The 16,507-nt window shown below is 39.3% G+C and overlaps 1 protein-coding gene across 5 annotated transcripts in view; it reads left to right on the top strand.

Annotated features, from left to right (window-relative positions):
• LOC111524822 (zinc finger protein 676-like) overlaps positions 1-1,806 on the top strand; it is a 25,759-nt gene extending 23,953 nt beyond the window's left edge. For 3 of the 5 annotated variants that reach the window (XM_031934904.1, XM_026448185.1, XM_026448184.1), the window contains one exon: positions 1-1,336. This exon is cut by the window's left edge. In XM_031934904.1, coding sequence (XP_031790764.1) covers positions 1-1,220 — 1,220 coding nt within the window. In that variant the 3' untranslated portion in view covers positions 1,221-1,336. Of the gene's footprint in view, positions 1,337-1,538 lie in introns of those variants that run through there. The other 2 variants (XM_026448189.1, XM_026448190.1) reach the window with 2 other exon arrangements.
• Positions 1,807-16,507: the final 14,701 nt, after the last annotated feature.

Here is a 16,507-nt window from a genome sequence, read left to right as displayed (position 1 = left end):
TCCTTGCTAAACATAAGGTAATTCATACTGGAGAGAAACTCTACAAATGTGAAGAATGTGGCAAAGCCTCTAAGTGGTCCTCAGTCCTTAGCGAACATAAGAAAATTCATAGTGGAGAGAAACCCTGCAAATGTGAAGAATGTGGCAAAACCTTTAGTAAGGTCTCACTCCTTACTAAACATAAGGTAATTCATACTGGAGAGAAACCCTACAAATGTGAAGAATGTGGCAAAGCCTTCGGCTGGTACGCAAGCCTTGCTAACCACCAGAGAATTCATGCTGGACAGAAACCCTATAAATGTAAAGAATGTGGCAAAGCCTTTAGTAAGTTCTCAGTCCTTACTAAACATAAGGTAATTCATACTGGAGAGAAACCCTACAAATGTGAAAAATGTGGCAAAGCCTTCAGCTGGTCCTCAAGCCTTACTAAACACCAGAGAATTCATGCTGGAGAGAAACCCTACAAATGTGAAGAATGTGGCAAAGCCTTTAAGTGGTCCTCAACCCTTAGTTATCATAAAAAAATTCATACTGGAGAGAAACCCTACAAGTGTGAAGAATGTGGAAAAGGCTTTTGTACGTTCTCAATCCTTGCTAAACATAAGATAATTCATACTGGAGAGAAACTCTACAAATGTGAAGAATGTGGCAAAGCCTATAAGTGGCCCTCAACCCTTAGTTATCATAAGAAAATTCATACTGGAGAGAAACCCCATAAATGTGAAGAATGTGGCAAAGGCTTTAGTACATTCTCAGTCCTTGCTAAACATAAGGTAATTCATACCGGAGAGAAACCCTACAGATGTGAAGAATGTGGCAAAGCCTTCAGCTGGCTCTCAGTCTTTAGTAAACATAAAGAAACTCATGCTGGAGAGAAATTCTACAAATGTGAAGAATGTGGCAAAACTTTTAAACAGTCCTCAACCCTTATGACACATGAGAAAATTCATACTGAAGAGAAACCCTACAAATGTGAAGAATGTGGCAAAGGCTTTAGTCGATTCTCAATCCTTACTAAACATAAGAAAATTCATACTGGAGAGAAACCCTACAAATGTGAAGAATGTGGCAAAGCCTTCAGCTGGTTTTCAGTCTTTAGTAAACATAAGAAAATTCATGCTGGAGAGAAATTTTACAAATATGAAGAACGTGACCAAGCTTTTAAACAGTCCTCAACCCTTACTACACATAAGAAAATTCATACTGGAGAGAAACACTAGAAATGTGAAGACTCCGGCAAAGGCTTCAACCAGTCCTCAAGACTTATGGAGCATAAGAGAATTCATACTAGAGAGAAACCCTACAAATATGAAGAATGTGATAAAGACTTCAACTGGTCCTCACACTTTACTGCTCATAAAAGAATTCATACTGGAGGAAAAACCCTACAAATGTGAAAAATGTAGCAAACGTTTTAATTAGTTCTCAACACCTTACTGAACATAAGGGAATTTATACAGGAGGGAAACCCTACAAATGTGAAGAATGTGGCAAGCCTTTTCGCTGTTCCTCAATCCTTACTAAACATTCATGTAATTCATACTGGAGGGAATTCCTACAATTGTGTGGAATGTGGCAAAGCCTTTAACCAGTCCTTAAGGCTTACTGCATATAAGACAACTCATACTGGAGAGAAACCATACACATGAAGAATATGGGAAAGCCTCTAATAGCTCCGCAATTCTTAACAGACATAAGCTAATTCTTACACGAGAGAGACTCTACAAACCTGAAAGATGTGACAATGCTTTTGGCAACACCTCAGACTTTTCTGAATATAAAAGAAATACTGATGAGAAGCTGATGAAATATAAAAGAAATACTGATGAAATCCTAGAAATGTGAAGAATGTGACAAAGCCTTTAAACAGCTGTCACACGTGATTGTAGGTAAGATAACTCATACTGGAGAAAACTACTAGACTAAACAATGTGGCAAAACATTTAACCAATGCTCATGCCTTATTGCAAAGGAAAGCATTTATACTAGCCTGGGCAACAGAGAGAGACTCTGTCTGGGAAAAAAAAAAATTGTGAATGCCACTGGTATCTTCCCACATCTTAGTAAACATCAGAGAATTCATACTAAATAAAAGCATTAAGAGCGCAATTACTCTCACTAGATCTTTCAGAAAATAAAAGCCCTTAAAGTACAGAAGAATATTTATTTTGAGGAAACACATTACAAATATAAAGAGGGTTGTAGTATATTTACTTGTATCACAGATTTTATTGTACACATTTTGTACTACAGGAATACCTGGCGTAGTTTTCCCAACTTTGCTCAACATCAGGGAATTTATATTGAAGAATAACCCAGCAAGTTTAATAAGTTTGGAAAAACCTTTTTTCAAAAACTACAGATTATAAAACACAAAAGAGTTTATATTAAAATGTATTTTTGCAGATACCTAAGAATAAAAAATACTTAATCCAAAAGTAAGTTTATGTCAATATGAGAGAATTCACAGTAGAAATATCTGTCTCAAATTTCAGACATTACACTAAATCCAACTACTGAGTATAGGAATAAATCCAAAACTAAAGTTGGTAGAAAGAAAAATTATTTGTATATAACTTTAAAAGAAGTAGATTTTGAGGAGTTATAATTAAATTTAAAGTATACTTATTGTGAGGCAGGGACCCGGACCAATCGCCACACGGTGTAGCAGGCCCTTTGTTCGAGCAGGCCCTTTGTTTCCAGACTTCCCTCCCTCTTTGAACACACCCTCAGACTCACATACATCAGAGGTTCCAGCTGGGCAGCCACACTGCCCCATGACCTGCAGCTCACCTGCATTCCACAAGCTCATAAACAGCAGTTTCAGTTAACAGTTTCCAAAGACCCCTTCCTCATGACCCTTACTCAACTCCTGCCCTAGTAGTTTCAAGACCCCCCAGGCCCTGTTTGCACAACCAGCTTCCCTACCTCTCCGGCTATAAGAAGCCCCTACCCCTCCCTCAGCGCAACTTCCTCAGCCCACGCATTTGGACCGAGGAACCTCGCCCGCAAGCCCTAATAAAAGGCTATTCTCACTGCCATTTGCCTTGTGTCTTCGTTCCCGGTTTGGCTCCAACCTCACTTTACCTTTACATTGGTGCCAAAACGTGGGAGGAGACCCCCTCCCCGGATCCCTGCTGGGTCGGGCAGGCTCTCCTCTCCCTGAGCCAGGACCTCCTTTCCGAGCCGGAAGCCGTTTCACCAAATCCAAGACTCAATTCGATCACTGCTGGGAAAGTTTTCCCCCATCCTGAAGGCTCCCTCCGGGAGTCCCTGTCCGAAACGTACGGCCGTGTTGGGGGCTCTCTCCGGTCAACTGTGACCTCGGCATTGGGGACTAGGAGATGTCCAACCTCCCTGGAAGCCACTGTACCCCGCACTCCACGTGGCAGTGAGAGGACGCTCCCATTGCCTCCGGACTGCCCACCTTAAGACCATGGGAACTACCCAGTCCAACCAGACTGAAAATCCCCTCTGAAGTGCCTCTTGGCTAATTTCCAGACTTTAAGTCTCAGCCAAGACCTAAAACAAAAGCGGCTCATTTTCTTCTGCACAGTAGCATGACCACAGTATAAATTGGATAATCAGTCTCAGTGGCCTGCAGAAGACACTCTAGACTTTAACATTCTCACAGATCTGATCAACTTCTGTAAGAAACTAGGCAAATGGTCCGAGATACCCTATGTTCAGGTTTTCTAGGACTTGCGTTCTCGCCCAGACCTCTGTGCCCGATGTTTGTTGGCCCAGGTCCTGCTCGCAAAATCTACTCCCTCAGCCAAGGAGAAGGACAACTCTTCCTCCTTCTCCGAGCCTCCTGACACTCTTTCCCTGCCTCCTCTTCTGTCCCCCACTCAACCCCTTCCTTACCCTAACCCCTCATCCCCATCCTCGTCGGCGCCACCCCTTCCCTCTCCACCTTCTGTGTCCCCACCAAACCTGACAGATCCTGCCTCTCCTACCTCCACCTCCTCCCCTTCCTCGCCTGTCTCAGCCCATACTCAGTCCAGCACCGACCTCCTGTGACCCTTACGAGAGGTGGCAGGCGCTGAAAGAGTAGTCCGGGTCCATGTGCCCTTTTCATTGGCAGACTTGTCTAAGGTTGAGGGCCGTGCAGGCTCCTTTTGAGCCAATCCTACTCGTTATATCAAAGAGTTCAGGTATCTATGCCAGGCATATGATCTCACCTGGCATGACCTCCATGTTATTATGACCTCAACTCTCTCTCCTGAGGAGCAGGAGTGCATCCTAGTGGAAGTCAGACAGCATGCTAACCAGGTTCATTTAACTGACCCTGCCATGCCAGTCGGCACCGAGGCAGTGCCCTCAGCCGAGCCCAACTGGGACTACCAGGTTGGTCAGGCAGGCGCCACCACCAGGACATGATAGTTCAGTGCCTTCTTGCCGGCATGCAGGCAGCCTCTAATAAGTCAGTCAACGTTAATAAATTAAAGGAGGTAGTCCAAGGCTCAGATGAAAATCTGGCCGTTTTTCTTAACCGGTTGACTGAGGCAATTACTCAGTACACGCGCCTTGACCCTGCCTCCCCTGCAGGAGGAGCCATCTTAGCTTCATACTTTATTTCTCAGTCGGCCCCCAATATCCAAAAAAAAATTTTAAAAGGCAGAGGAAGGCCCTCAAACTCCCATCCAGGATTTAGTCAAACTGGCCTTCAATGTCTACAACTCCAGGGAGGAAGCAGCTGAGGCCCAATGACAGGCCAGGCTAAAACAGAAGGTACAACTCCAAACCCAGGCCTTGGTAGCAGCCCTGAGGCCAGCCAGCTCCAGGAGCTCCCAGAAAGGAGGTACTACCCGAGCGCCACCTGGTGCCTGCTTCAAGTGCGGCAACGACGGCCACTGGGCCAAGCAGTGCTCCAACCCAAAGGAGCCAACCCGCCACTGTCTGAACTGTCAGCAGATGGGCCACTGGAAGCCAGACTGCCCCAATCTGAGGACGGTCGCTACGTCTCCACGTGACAACCCTCCTCCAGGTACTGGAGGCACCTTCCAACTCCTCGACACCGACGATGATTGAAGAGACCCAGATTCGGGGACCCCTCTTACTCTCACCAAGCCCAGGGTTATGCTCCAGGTAGCGAGTAAGACCAATATCTTTCCTCATGGACACGGAGGCTACCTACTCTGTTTTGCCTTCCTTTAGTGGCCCCAGCCACCCCTCCACTGTCACGGTCATGGGAATTGATGGCACTCCCTCCACCTACCGCCAGACTCCTCCTCTGTCTTGCCACTTGGATGGCTCCCTCTTCTCGCACTCATTTCTTATCATTCCTTCGTGCCCAGTCCCCTTGTTAGGACGAGAGCTCCTCTCCAAGCTAAAGGCCTCAGTTCACTTCCGACCCAACCCCTCCCCACACCTTGTGTTCCTCTTCCCCCTTCTCTCACCTGACAAACCCCATCAGGCTGACCCCCCACTCCCGTTTCCAGTCCCCATTAACCCTAAGGTGTGGGACACCTCCACCCCAATCATTCCCCAGCACCATACTCCAGTCCAAATCCAGCTAAAAGACCCTTCCAAGTTTCCCTCTAGACCCCAGTTCCCTATCTCCCTTGAACATCGACAGGGATTAAAACCCATCATTACACACCTGCTCCAACAGCACATTCTAGTTCCCGCCAACTCACCATGCAATACTCCTATCCTGCCTGTACAGAAAAGCTCTGGGGTCTATTGCCTCGTACAGGACCTACGCCTCATCAATGAGGCAGTAGTCCCTACCTTTCCAGTTGTTCCTAATCCATATACACTCCTTTCGCTCGTTCCCCTCACACCACTCATTTCACTATCCTTGACCTGAAGGATGCCTTCTTTACCATCCCTCTACACCCAGACTGCCACTCTGTTTGCTTTTACATTGGAAGATCCAGACACTCATTTCTTCCCAGCTGACTTGGACTGTTTTGCCTCAAAGGTTCCATGATAGCCCCCATTTTTTCGGACAGGCACTGGCACAGGATGTTGTCCTCTGTCCCCTGACCCACAGCACACTATTGCAGTATGTTGATGACTTATTACTATGTAGTCCTTCCTAGGAGTGCTCCCTTGCAGATACTGCTACACTTTAAAATTTTCTAGGTGACCAAGGTTATCAGGTTACCCTGGCTAAGGCTCAACTTTGCAGCCCTTCTGTCACCTACCTAGGCATACTCCTCACACCCACTACAAAAAGCCTCACAGCAGATAGAATAAGCCCCCACTGGTTGCGATACCCTTACCCAGCCTTTTTAACTCCTCTAACCTAACCCCCTCCTTTCCCCTTCCCGCGCGAACACTACATCAATGAGTCAGGACTAGTAGAAACCAATCTCCTCACTCTAGAAAAGATTCGGGAAAGACTCCACCAGAAAAACCTCGGATCAACGCCCTCACTTAGGTGGTGGCAGTCGTCTGTGGCCAGTTAAGTCCTACCCTTTCTAAGCCCCTTACTAATGCACTGCAGCCCAGGTGACAGAATGAGACTCTGTTCCCCCCACCCAATAAAAAGACAGCTTATTTGGAAAGTGAATAATGACGGAATTCAACTCTTAAATTGCTTCATGCTATTTCTTCGTTTCTGTTGCATTCACATGTAAAAAAATGTGATCAATTCTTTTTGCATCAAAGATTTGGGAGACTTTTATTAGGTGGTCATTATTTATGACCCTTCTTATGGACAACGAAGGAAATTAAAATGTAAGATGCATGATGAAATCTAAGTAGAAAGGCTATTTGTGATTAACTTATGGAAATGAGTGATGTATGAAGTAGGTATTCTGAGTTTTCTTTTTTTTTTTTTGAGATGGAGTCTCGCTCTGTGGCCCGAGCTGGAGTGCAGTGGCTGGATCTCAGCTCAGGGCAAACTGCGCCTCCTGGGTTTACGCCATTCTCCTGCCTCAGCCTCCCGAGTAGCTGGGACTACAGGCGCCCGCCACCTCGCCCAGCTAGTTTTTTCTATTTTTTTTAGTAGAGACGGGGTTTCACCATGTTAGCCAGGATGGTCTCGATCTCCTGACCTCGTGATCTGCCCGTCTCGGCCTCCCGAAGTGCTGGGATTACAGGCTTGAGCCACCGCACCCGGCTTTTTTTTTTGTTTTGTTTTGTTTTGAGAGGGAATCTCATTCTGTTGCTTAGGCTGGAGTGTAGTGGCATGATCTCGGCTCACTCTAAGTTCCTCCTCACAGGTTTAAAGTGTTCTGCCTCAGCCTCCCAAGAAGCTGAGATTACAGGTGCCCATGACCACATACAGCTAATTTTTGTATTTTAGTAAAACGAGGTTTCACCATGTTGGCCAGGCTGTTACTGAACTTTTGATATCAAGTGATCTGTGCACCTCGGCCTCCCAAAGTGCTGTGATTACACACATGAGCCACTGCGCCTGACCCTAAGTAATATTCTAATGCACTATTATGAGATAAAATTATTCTTAATTATAGTTAAAATTAACTAAATTACTATGTCATTTTACTAATTGTACTTTTATGTGATGAAACTACATTTTTTAAAGTTTTAGGTTATGTGTTACTTTAATTTTTTAATTCAACATTTATAACATGTTAAATACTGTTATACATTGAAAAAGTGTTATGCCACTAATTTTAACGTATTTCACCTTACTCAAGGGTGTATTTAGAAGATAGTAACAATACACTATTTGCTAACATAATAGACTAACACCTCTAGTATTCTTTTTCAGTGGCTTTAAACTGAAAATAAGTTAAATTGTATGGTTCGCACAGGTTAAATTTTTTTTACATTTAAATTTATTTTTCTTAGTTTTTGTGTGTACATGATATGTGTATACATTTATGCCATATATGGCATATTTTGATACATTCATAAAATATATAATAATCACTTGGTAAATAAGGTACCTATAACCTGGCTTTTATGTTTTGCATTACAAACAATTTAATTCTGCAGTCTTAGTTATTCTAAATTGTACAATTAAATTGTTATTGACTACATGGTTATTTTTATGATGATAAAAATTGTAAAGAAGTAAATAAAATCAATATATTTATGAGTCCTGAATAATTTTCAAAAATTTATTGTATATTTTTTGAACATGTGGCCTCTGCCTGTGAGACATAATAGAGTTTTAGTTTTGACTTACATAGAGTTAAATATACACGTCTCTTAGTCTAAAGATATAACTTAGGTTTAAGGAGTGTGTTGTTTCACTATGAGTTTGTAACTATTTTCAGAAGAAAAGAGTAATATTGAAACAAAACAAATCATTTTAGTAAGATGTCTAATTTACTAGGAAACAAAAATCCTCAAAAATGCTGAAAGCAGATGTATACTCTCTGCTTTGTATTCAATTTATACGAGTATCTTATAGCTTGTCATTTAGAATCTTTCCATGCAAACTTTCTGTTTTTGCTTGCGTGATACTGGTGCTCGACCCATAATCTTTTTGTTTCTTTTTTTGTTTTATAGTTTATGAAGTGTTTATTATCTGAGCTGATGTGTAGTTAAAAGAATATTTTTTATAAAATTTCATCATGCACACAAATTACTTTTAGACATAATTCCACAATTTGTGTATTAAGTTATGTTTTATTTTGTTAAAATGTTTCATTAGGTTCTTTTAATGGGAGAACCCTATATAAGCTTATTTTTTTTCAGTTACTGTTCCTTTAACTTTTTCTAAGTGACATTGAGTCAATTTGTTTCAGTAAGTACTAGGGAAGTTTCATAAGTCATGCGGATGCTTTTATATATAAATGTAGCAAACAAACATGACAGTGCTCAGTGTGTGACAGATGCTCCATAATTAGTCATAAATATTCCTGCTAAAGTTAGTTTGTAACTTCAAGTCAGATATGGAAAATATCAATTGTGAAGAAATAACATTGATTCTTCTGCGTTATGATTACAGTCATAACACAAATAAAATAACACAAATCAAATAACATTGATTTTTCTTTGTTATGACTACAGCTTTCTCATTGTTGTTGATTTCACATGGTATGTTGTAGGTTTTAAGGAGAACACTGGTATTTTTTGTTTTAATTTTTTTTTTGTTTTGAGATGGGAGTCTTGCTCTGTTGCCCAGGCTGGAGTGCAGTGGTGTCATCTCGCCTCACTGCAAGCTCTGCCTCCCGAGTTCTTCCCATTCTCCTGCCTCAGCCTCCTGAGTAGCTGTAACTACAGGCGTCTGCCACCACGCCCGGTTAATTTTTTGTATAACATTGGTATTTTTTAATGCACTGAAAAATTGGTTTTAACTGGAAAGTTTGCTTCTTAATAACTTTTAAGATTGGTTAATTAACATAAAAGACATACACTGTCTACCGAAGAGAGGATTACATCAGCATGGTGTTCCTTCATAAGAGAAATAGACAGATTTTTATACAAAGTGTGGCAAATATATAATTTGCTAGAACACACATATATTATAAAAATTAAGTTTTTAAGAGAATTAATAGTAAGTGAGCAATTTTCAATTTAGTTATTTAGGATGTACTTACAGCACAACTTACAGTTCCATGTAAAATCCTCTATTTTAAAGTGTCAATGGTAAAGATTGCAAAACAATAAAATGACCCCTTACAATTTGGAGAAATTTATCACTCATTTTTTAAATAAATTTTTTAGAGGTTGAAGTTTAGTCTACAGTTTATATTGTTAGTCACCTAACTGTAGCGAGCTCCTTGATCATTGTCTTTGAAAACTTTCAGAGATAATGGCAGCTTTTGGATTAAAACATTTCCTGTTAGTTTGCATGCAAACCAGTTTACCGTGATCACAGTGGCCAGTCATGGGAGCATAAGCAAGCCTGTCCCTTTTTTCGTCTTTCATAATGTTACCACAAACACCAGTAACTCCAGGTGCCCCAAGCTTAAAATAAAAACCCTAGAGTCATTGGTTTCTCCCATGCACTGTGCTGGGTTCAGAACATGCTGTTGAACATCAACGTTCCTATGGTTATGACTGACAAATGAGAAAATAGCAAAAAAACTATATTTTGATAGGATTCTGCTAAGTTTATAAAAGAGATAGACAGTATTTGAAACATTGTTATCCTTCTATAGCGTCTTAAAAATATATTTTTAACTTGACAAAATGTATATTTTGTAAAACAACATTTTGAAGTATATATACATTGTCAAATGCTTAGTTCTACGTGCTTAATGCTTTATCTCATTGGTAACATTTTTGTGGTTAGACAACATGAAATTGTAAGCATTTTTCAAAAATACAAATACATTATTGTGAACTATAGTCACCATACTGTACAATAAATCTCTTGAAATTATTTCTTTTATCCAAGTATAATTATGTATTCTTGGACAGACATCTATCAATCCCCTCATTTCTTCTAAATAAATACCTTGGCATTTGGTGGTCACCATTTTACTCTACATCAATGAGATTAACTTTTTTAGAATCCATGTGTAAGTGAAATCATGAGACATGAATTTTTCTGTGCCTTGCTTATTTCAACTAATATAATGTCCTCCAGTTTAATCCCTGTGATTGAAAATAATATAATTTTTATTTAAAGATTAATAGTATTCCATTGTGTATATCTACCACATTGTCTTTATTTACTCATTCAATGTTGAACTGTTGATTTTGTATATTTTACACGTGAAGAGTGCTGCAAACAACCTAGAAGTGCAAATGTTTCTTCATTCTGATTTCATTTGTTTTGGATATACAATGGGGCAATTGTTATATGGTAATTTGATTTTTAAGTTTTTTGAGAAAACTATTTTGTCTTTCATAATGACTGTCCTCACTTACACTTAAACGAATAGTGTGCAAGAATTTTCTTCAGATTTCTATCAACACTTTTTCTTCTTAATTAGAGTCATTCCAACAGAAGTGAGTTGATATCTCATAGTTTTATTTTTTTTGGCTTGCCTTGCCCTGACAATAATTGACATTCAGCGTTTTAAAAATATATCTGTTGGCCGTATGTGTATCTTTTTCTGAAAAATATTTAAGCCTTTTTCTCATTTTCAATAGTTATTTGTTTTTTGTTTTATAGTCATTTGAGTGTGTTATATAGTTTTGATATTAATCCCTTGTCACATTTATGATTGCAAATATTTTCTTCCATTTTTTGGTTGTCTCACCCTGTTGATTATATTATATTCTGTGCAGCAGCTTTTTAGTTTAAAATAATCAGATTAATCTATTTTTTCATTTTGCCTCTTGGTATTTGAGGTCAAATTTTAAAAATCCCTGCCCAACCAATGTCTCAGGGTTTTCAGTCTGTATTTTTGTAGTAGTTTCAGAGTTTTAGACATATTTAAGTGTATTAAATGTATTTAAGTATCAAATTTATTTTGTGTTTTTATTTTTTTTATCTAATTTATTTATGCTGTGAGTTGAGGGTCTTATTAAATTCCTCTGCATGTGGATATAAAGTTTTCTCAACACCATTTATTGAAGATATTACCTTTTCCCTAAGAAATTGCCACCTTAATTTAAAAAGCAGATGACTGTAAATACATCCGTATATTTCTGGTCTCCTTTTTCTTCTCTACTGGCCTGTGTGTCTGTTTTTATGCAGGTACCATACTTTTTTTTTTTTTTTAGCTATAAAATTTTAGTATATTTCAAAGTCGGGTAGAGTGATACCTTCACTTTTTCTATTGGTTGGTTGCTTTGGCTATCTATTCAGGGTCTCTTGTACTTTATAAATTTTAGATATATTATTAAAAATTTGTTAATTATATCACTGGTATTTTGATAGAGGTTGCATTGTATCTGTACATCATTTTGTATAGTACAGATGTTTAACAATATTAGTAATGCCAATTTATGAAGCAGTAATATTTTTCCAATTGTGTATTACTTTCTTTCACTCATTTAGTGATAGTTGTCAGTGTATAGAAATTCTGCTGACTTGGATGTTGCTTTTGTATTCTGCAAGTTTAATAAATTTGTTTATTAGTCCTACTAATTTTTAGTAATGTCTTAGACTTTTGTTTACTTAAGATTATGTATAGAAATAAAAAATTACACAGGAATAGCTTAACAATTTTTCTTTTTCTTTTTTTTTTTTTTTTTTTTTTTGAGAGGGAGTCTCGCTCTGTGGCCCAGGCTGGAGTGCAGTGGCCGGATGTTGGCTAACTGCAAGCTCTGCCTCCCGGGTTAATGCCATTCTCCTGCCTCAGCCTCCCCAGTAGCTGGGACTACAGGCGCCCGCCACCTCGCCCGGCTAGTTTTTTTGTATTTTTTTTAGTAGAGACGGGGTTTCACCGGGTTAGCCAGGATGGTCTCGATCTCCTGACCTTGTGATCCGCCCCTCTCGGCCTCCCAAAGTGCTGGGATTACAGGCTTGAGCCACCGCGCCCGACCAGCTTAACAATTTTTCTAATCTCAGTGCTTTAATTTTATTTTCTAAATTATCCTTCTTGGATATTTAGTACTATGTTTAATAAGACTGAAGAAAGTGGGTATTTTTGGCTGGGCGTGGTGGCTCAAGCCTGTAATCCTAGCACTTTGGGAGGCCGAGACGGGCGGATCAGAAGGTCAGGAGATCGAGACCACCCTGGCTAATACGGTGAAACCCCGTCTCTACTAAAGAATACAAAAAACTAGCCGGGCGACGAGGCGGGCGCCTGTAGTCCCAGCTACTTGGGGGGCGGAGGCAGGAGAATGGCGTAAACCTGGAAGGTGGAGCTTGCAGTGAGCTGAGATCCCGCCACCGCACTCCAGCCTGGGCGACAGAGCCAGACTCCGTCTCAAAAAAAAAAAAAAAAAAAAGAAAGTGGGTATTTTTGTCTTCTTACTCGTAGAGTATAAGCTTACAAGATTTCCCTGTTTAGTATGTTATCAGCTGTGCTTTGTTTTGTTTGTCTGCTTGTTATACGTGGCATTTATTGGCTTGAGGTTCTTTTTTCAGAAATTTATCATGAAGAAATGTTGAATTTTGTTAAACTCTTATTCTGCGTGTATTTAAATATTAGAGATGTGAAATCACATCTAATTCTACATAGATTTAAAAATATTCTCAGAGACTTCTATGAAGGTACATGCAAAGTAGAAAACTTAGAGAAAATAGATAAACTCCTAGATACACAAAACTTCTCAGGATTGAACCAGAAAACAACAGAAGCCTTTTTTTTTTTTTTTTTTTTTTTTTTTTTGAGATGGAGTCTATCTCTGTCACCCAGGCTGGAATGCAGTGGCATGATCTTGGCTCACTGCAAGCTCTGCCTCCCAGATTCACGCCATTCTCCTGCCTCAGCCTCCTGATTAGCTGGGACTACTGGCGCATGCCACCACTCCTGGCTAATTTTTTGTGTTTTTGGTAGAGATGGGGTTTCACCATGTTAGCCAGGATGTTCTCGATCTGCTGAACTCATGGTATTCCCACTTTGGCCACCCAAAGTGCTGGGATTACAGGCATGAGCCATAGTGCCTGGCCTAATAACAGAAGTCTTTAGCAGAGCAAAAATGTATAACACGTATAATGACATTGAATAAGTAATAATAAACCTACTAACCATAAAAAGCCCTGGATTGTATGAAATGGCAGCCAAGTTTGACCACATATACAAAGATAAGCTGGTCCTAAGCCTACTGAATGTATTCCAAAAAATCAAAGTGGGATTTCACCCTAAGTAATTATATGAAATCAGTGAAATATACGAAACTAAAATCTAGTGAAGACACAAGATAAAAAGAAAACTACAGGTCAATATTCTGGGTGAATATTGGAACAAAAATCCTCCATGAAATACTAGCAAACTGAATTCAAAAGCAAATCAGAATGTTAATTTTCTACAATCATGTGAGCTTTATTCCATAAATACAAAGATGTTTCATCATATGCAAGTCAATAAGTGTGATTCACCATGTAAATATAACTAAAAAAAATATTTAACAATAGGGACAGAAAAAGCATTCGAGAAAATCCAATATTGACTCAAAAATGTTTTCAACACACTAGACATTGATGAAACATATCTCAAAATAATAAGAGTCATCTATGACAAATCCTTAGCCAACCTCATACTAAAAGAGCAAGAACTGGAAGCATTCGTAAGAATAAAAATATCAATTCTAAACTGTCCTATTGAAGTTATGAAGTCCTAGCCAGAGAAATAAAAGGAATCCAAACAGAAAACAAAGGAAGTCAAATTATCTTTACTAATGATAGAATTCTCTAGGCCGGCCGCGGTGGCTCAAGCCTGTAATCCCAGCACTTTGGGAGGCTGAGACGGGCGGATCACGAGGTCAGGAGATCGAGACCATCCTGGCTAACACAGTGAAACCCCGTCTCTATTAAAAATACAAAAAACTAGCCGGCGAGGTGGCGGGCGCCTGTAGTCCCAGCTACTCGGGAGGCTGAGGCAGGAGAATGGCGTAAACCCGGGAGGCGGAGCTTGCAGTGAGCTGAGATCCGGCCACTGCACTCCAGCCTGGGCGACAGAGCTAGACTCGGTCTCAAAAAAAAAAAAAAAAAAAAAAAATTCTCTACCTAGAATACTTTAAAGATTTCACCAAAAGACTCCTAAGCGTGAAAAAAGACTTCAAAATATATGAGAATACACAATCAACACAAATGCATAGCATTTCTGTACACCAATAATATTCAAACTGAGAACAAAAAACAGCTCTATTTACAGTAGCCACAAACAAACAAAAAAAAACCTGGAAATACATTAGATCAATGGAGTAAAATATCTCTACAAAGAACAACAAAACATTGCTGAAAGAAATGAGAGGCAATGCAAATAAATGCAAAAATATTGCGTGCTTATGGGTTCAAAGAATATAATTAAAATGGTCATTCTGCCTAAAGCAACCTACAGATTAAGTGCTATTTTTCTCAGACTATCCATGATGCTTTTTCATAGAATTAGAAAAAGAAAACTATTCTAAAATATATACAAAAGAATTAAGAAGATCGAATAGCCAAGACAGTATCAAACTAAAAGAATAAATCTGGGCCGAGCATGGTGGCCCACGCCTGTCATCTCAGCCCTTTGGTAGACTGAGGTGGTTGGATCACCTGAGGTAAGAAATTTGAGAACAGCCTGGCCAACATGGTGAAACCTGCGTCTCTACTAAATACAAAAAATTAGCCAGGTGTGGTGGTGCATGCCTGTAATCCCAGCTACTTGGGAGGCTGAGGCAAGAGAACCACTTGAACCTGGCTGGTGGAGGTTGCAGTGAGCCAAGATTGCATCAGAGTAACCAGTATGACATGGTTCTGGTACAAAAATGTACATATAGACCAATGAAATGAAATAGAGAGTCCTGAATTAAGCTATGCTTTACAACCAGGTTATTTTTACAAAACCAACAGAAATAAACAAAAGGGGAATAAACTCCCTATTCAGTAAATAATACTGGGAAAACTGGTTAGTCATATGTGGAGGAAAACTGTACTCCTACCTTTTTCTATATATAAAAATAAATAACAACATAGATTAAAGACTTGATCTGTGAATCTCCAAGCTACAAAAATCTTAGAACACTTAGAAAATATTGGCCTCTGGAAAGAATTTATGACTAACATCTAACATGAGTGGAACCAAAATAAAAATTAAAAATGGCATCTAATCCAAAGAGCTTTTCCACGGTAAAAGAAACTATCAACAAAGTAAACAGATGACCTACAGTATGAAATAAAATGTTTGCAAACTGCAGACATGAAGGATTAGTATACAGAATCTATAAAACACTTAATAAAAAAAGCAAACAAGATATGAATAGCCAGCTTCTTCTCAAAGGAAGATATATGAGCCGCCAATAAACATGTAAAAATTGTTCAACATTCCTAATTATTAGAAAGATGTAAATCAAAGTGATAGTGTGATACCATTTCATACCAGTACGAATGACTGTTGTCAAAAGTAAGATAAATAAGATGTTGAAGTTGTGGAGAAAAGGAAATCTTTCTGCACTGTTGGTGGGAATGCAAATTAATTCACGGCCTGTGCAGAGCAGTTTGGAGACTTCTCAAAGAACTAAAAATAGAATTACCATTTGGCCAATCAAGCCCATTACTGGGTATCTGCCCCAAAAAGAATACGTAATTTTGCTAAAGAGACACCAGCACTCACAAGTTCATTGCAGCACTATACATAATAGCAAAAGCAGAATTAAAGTAGTTGCCCATGAATCTCTTATTGGATAAGAAAAATGATGTGCTTATACAACCTCCAATACTACGCAGCAACAGAAGAGAATGAAGTAACGTCTTTTGCAGCAACATGAATGCAGCATGGACGCTAAAAATTGGGTGCACATGGAAACAAAGATGAAAACAATAAACACTGGGAATTCTATAAAGAAGGAGGAAGGATGGGAGATAAGCATTGAAAATCTGCTTAGGTATGATGTACACTACTTGGGCAATGGAATTATTAAGTGTCCAAACCCCAACATCATGCAGTATACCTGCTTTACGTATCTGCACATGTATCCCTTAAATATAAAATAAAAATAATAAAATGCTTTTTGGTATAATGACATGTTCTATTTTTCCAGCTCTGGGTTAATAGTTGAAAGGGGTGAAAGACAAATTTTCACCCCT

The sequence above is a fragment of the Piliocolobus tephrosceles genome, chromosome 21 (assembly GCF_002776525.5).
Source record: "Piliocolobus tephrosceles isolate RC106 chromosome 21, ASM277652v3, whole genome shotgun sequence".
Lineage (NCBI taxonomy): Eukaryota > Metazoa > Chordata > Mammalia > Primates > Cercopithecidae > Piliocolobus > Piliocolobus tephrosceles.
Note: the sequence above shows the minus strand (reverse complement) of the source record. Positions and strands in the feature narration are given on the sequence as shown.